This window comes from Halyomorpha halys, unplaced genomic scaffold, assembly GCF_000696795.3.
Source record: "Halyomorpha halys isolate HHAL.00 unplaced genomic scaffold, Hhal_1.1 Scaffold106.1, whole genome shotgun sequence".
NCBI classification, from domain to species: domain Eukaryota; kingdom Metazoa; phylum Arthropoda; class Insecta; order Hemiptera; family Pentatomidae; genus Halyomorpha; species Halyomorpha halys.
The window spans coordinates 2,726,403-2,728,045 of NW_027111449.1; the positions used below are offsets into that span (position 1 = coordinate 2,726,403).

The window sequence follows — 1,643 nt, forward strand, 5'->3', positions numbered from 1 at the left end:
CGAATTCCAGTTTTGTGTGGTTGATTGATTTTGTGTCGTGCTAGTTGATTTATTTTCTTTAGGTATATAATTAAAATAAAGTAAAACATTCTGTCTTTTATTGAATTTTAACTATGTTTTTATTCATTTATTATATCTTAGTAGTTGATTGTATCAAGAGAAAAAAAAGAGAAAACAAAAATATTTAATCAGCTGACGGCAGATTTTTATTTATTTAAAAAACACACCTAAATCTACTGTTTATTATTAAATTTAACAAAAAGTATTGATGTGCAACAGAATACTATACAATAACTGTTATGATTTAAATGCCATAAAACAAAAATTTAAAATGTAATGGTTTTAAAGTAATAACAATGTGATGAATAACGAAAGTTTTAGGTAAGAAGAAAAGACAATTAAAATGAAATTCGTGATGAGAAGTAATTGAATTATCAATAATTATTGATATTAACTGTTCAAGAAATAAAACGCAAAGGTATTCAGTGCTCTATAAGGCAGTACTTTGTCTAAGATAACTGTTGTGCAAGGAGATGATTTGTTGACGAATATCAACCGCCAAGTTTTTCCCCCAGTACCCACTTTATAGAGACTGAGTGTGTTCCAGGAGGGTTCTCGAAACCATAGCTGACTGCCGATACAAACATATATACATACATATAATATATTCAATATAAATTAGGCATTTTCTTCAACTTTTCAGATGAATAGACACATTGGTAAATTATACATCAGTACAAAAAAAAAAAAGGATGAGTACAATTAATTCAAATGTAAATATACTTTTCAATCATCAATTAGTACAAAATTGATTATAAAACTATAAATAGTAAACAAACACTCTAAAAAATGTTCGGTTTGTCAGCAAGCTATTTCTATGCAGTGACAATTTTTTAGCTCTGATAAATTAAAGTGATACAAAATAAATAAGTGATTTACATTTTTTAAACACATATCACAACACCAAGATTTATTTCAAAAATGTACTTACTCTCGCGTAATCCTCCATTACTCGGTTCATCACTAACTTTTGGCCCTAGGCAAAGAAAATAAGATATAAGCATTATTTACAATTAAAATTCTCCGAACGTTAATGATAAAATTGAGATGAATAACACATTAAAATGTTTAATTGTAACATTAGGTGAATTTTATTTTTATCATAAACTATGAGAGTGAAATTTTAGATGAAACTATACAAAAAGGGTTTGGGGTTCTATCAACTGAGATGTACTTTAAGTAGTTCATATATTTTATATAAGTTAATTTTTTTTATTTCAGAATAATTTTTTCCCTCATATGTACTAAAAAAAATGCTTCTTACAAAAATAAACATTTATTCTTTTTTTTACAGATTAAGAAACTTTTTGAAATACCTAAGTGTTAATATTAGGAGTGCTGCGATATTGGTCGGGAATATCATTCTGTACTCCCAGGGTATTATTCACCAACACTTGGATTTATCACAAGAAGGAGAGTATTCTGAGAGGAATGAAAGAAGTGAAGCTATAGAAAGATTAAGATAAACAAAAAAAAAAGATAAATAGTTTAAAAAATGTTTGAGAACAATGTGTAGTATTGATACTAAAAAAAAATAAATAAATTGAGAACAATGTGTAGTATTGATACTAAAAAAAAATAAA

The 1,643-nt window shown here is 26.4% G+C and overlaps 1 protein-coding gene across 1 annotated transcript in view; it reads right to left on the reverse strand.

Annotated features, from left to right (window-relative positions):
* Fife (regulating synaptic membrane exocytosis protein fife) overlaps positions 1-1,643 on the reverse strand; it is a gene marked incomplete in the record, with an annotated part of 393,470 nt that overhangs the window by 182,388 nt on the left and 209,439 nt on the right. Inside the window, 1 exon segment of the mRNA XM_067049480.1 lies at positions 992-1,036. Coding sequence (XP_066905581.1) covers positions 992-1,036 — 45 coding nt within the window.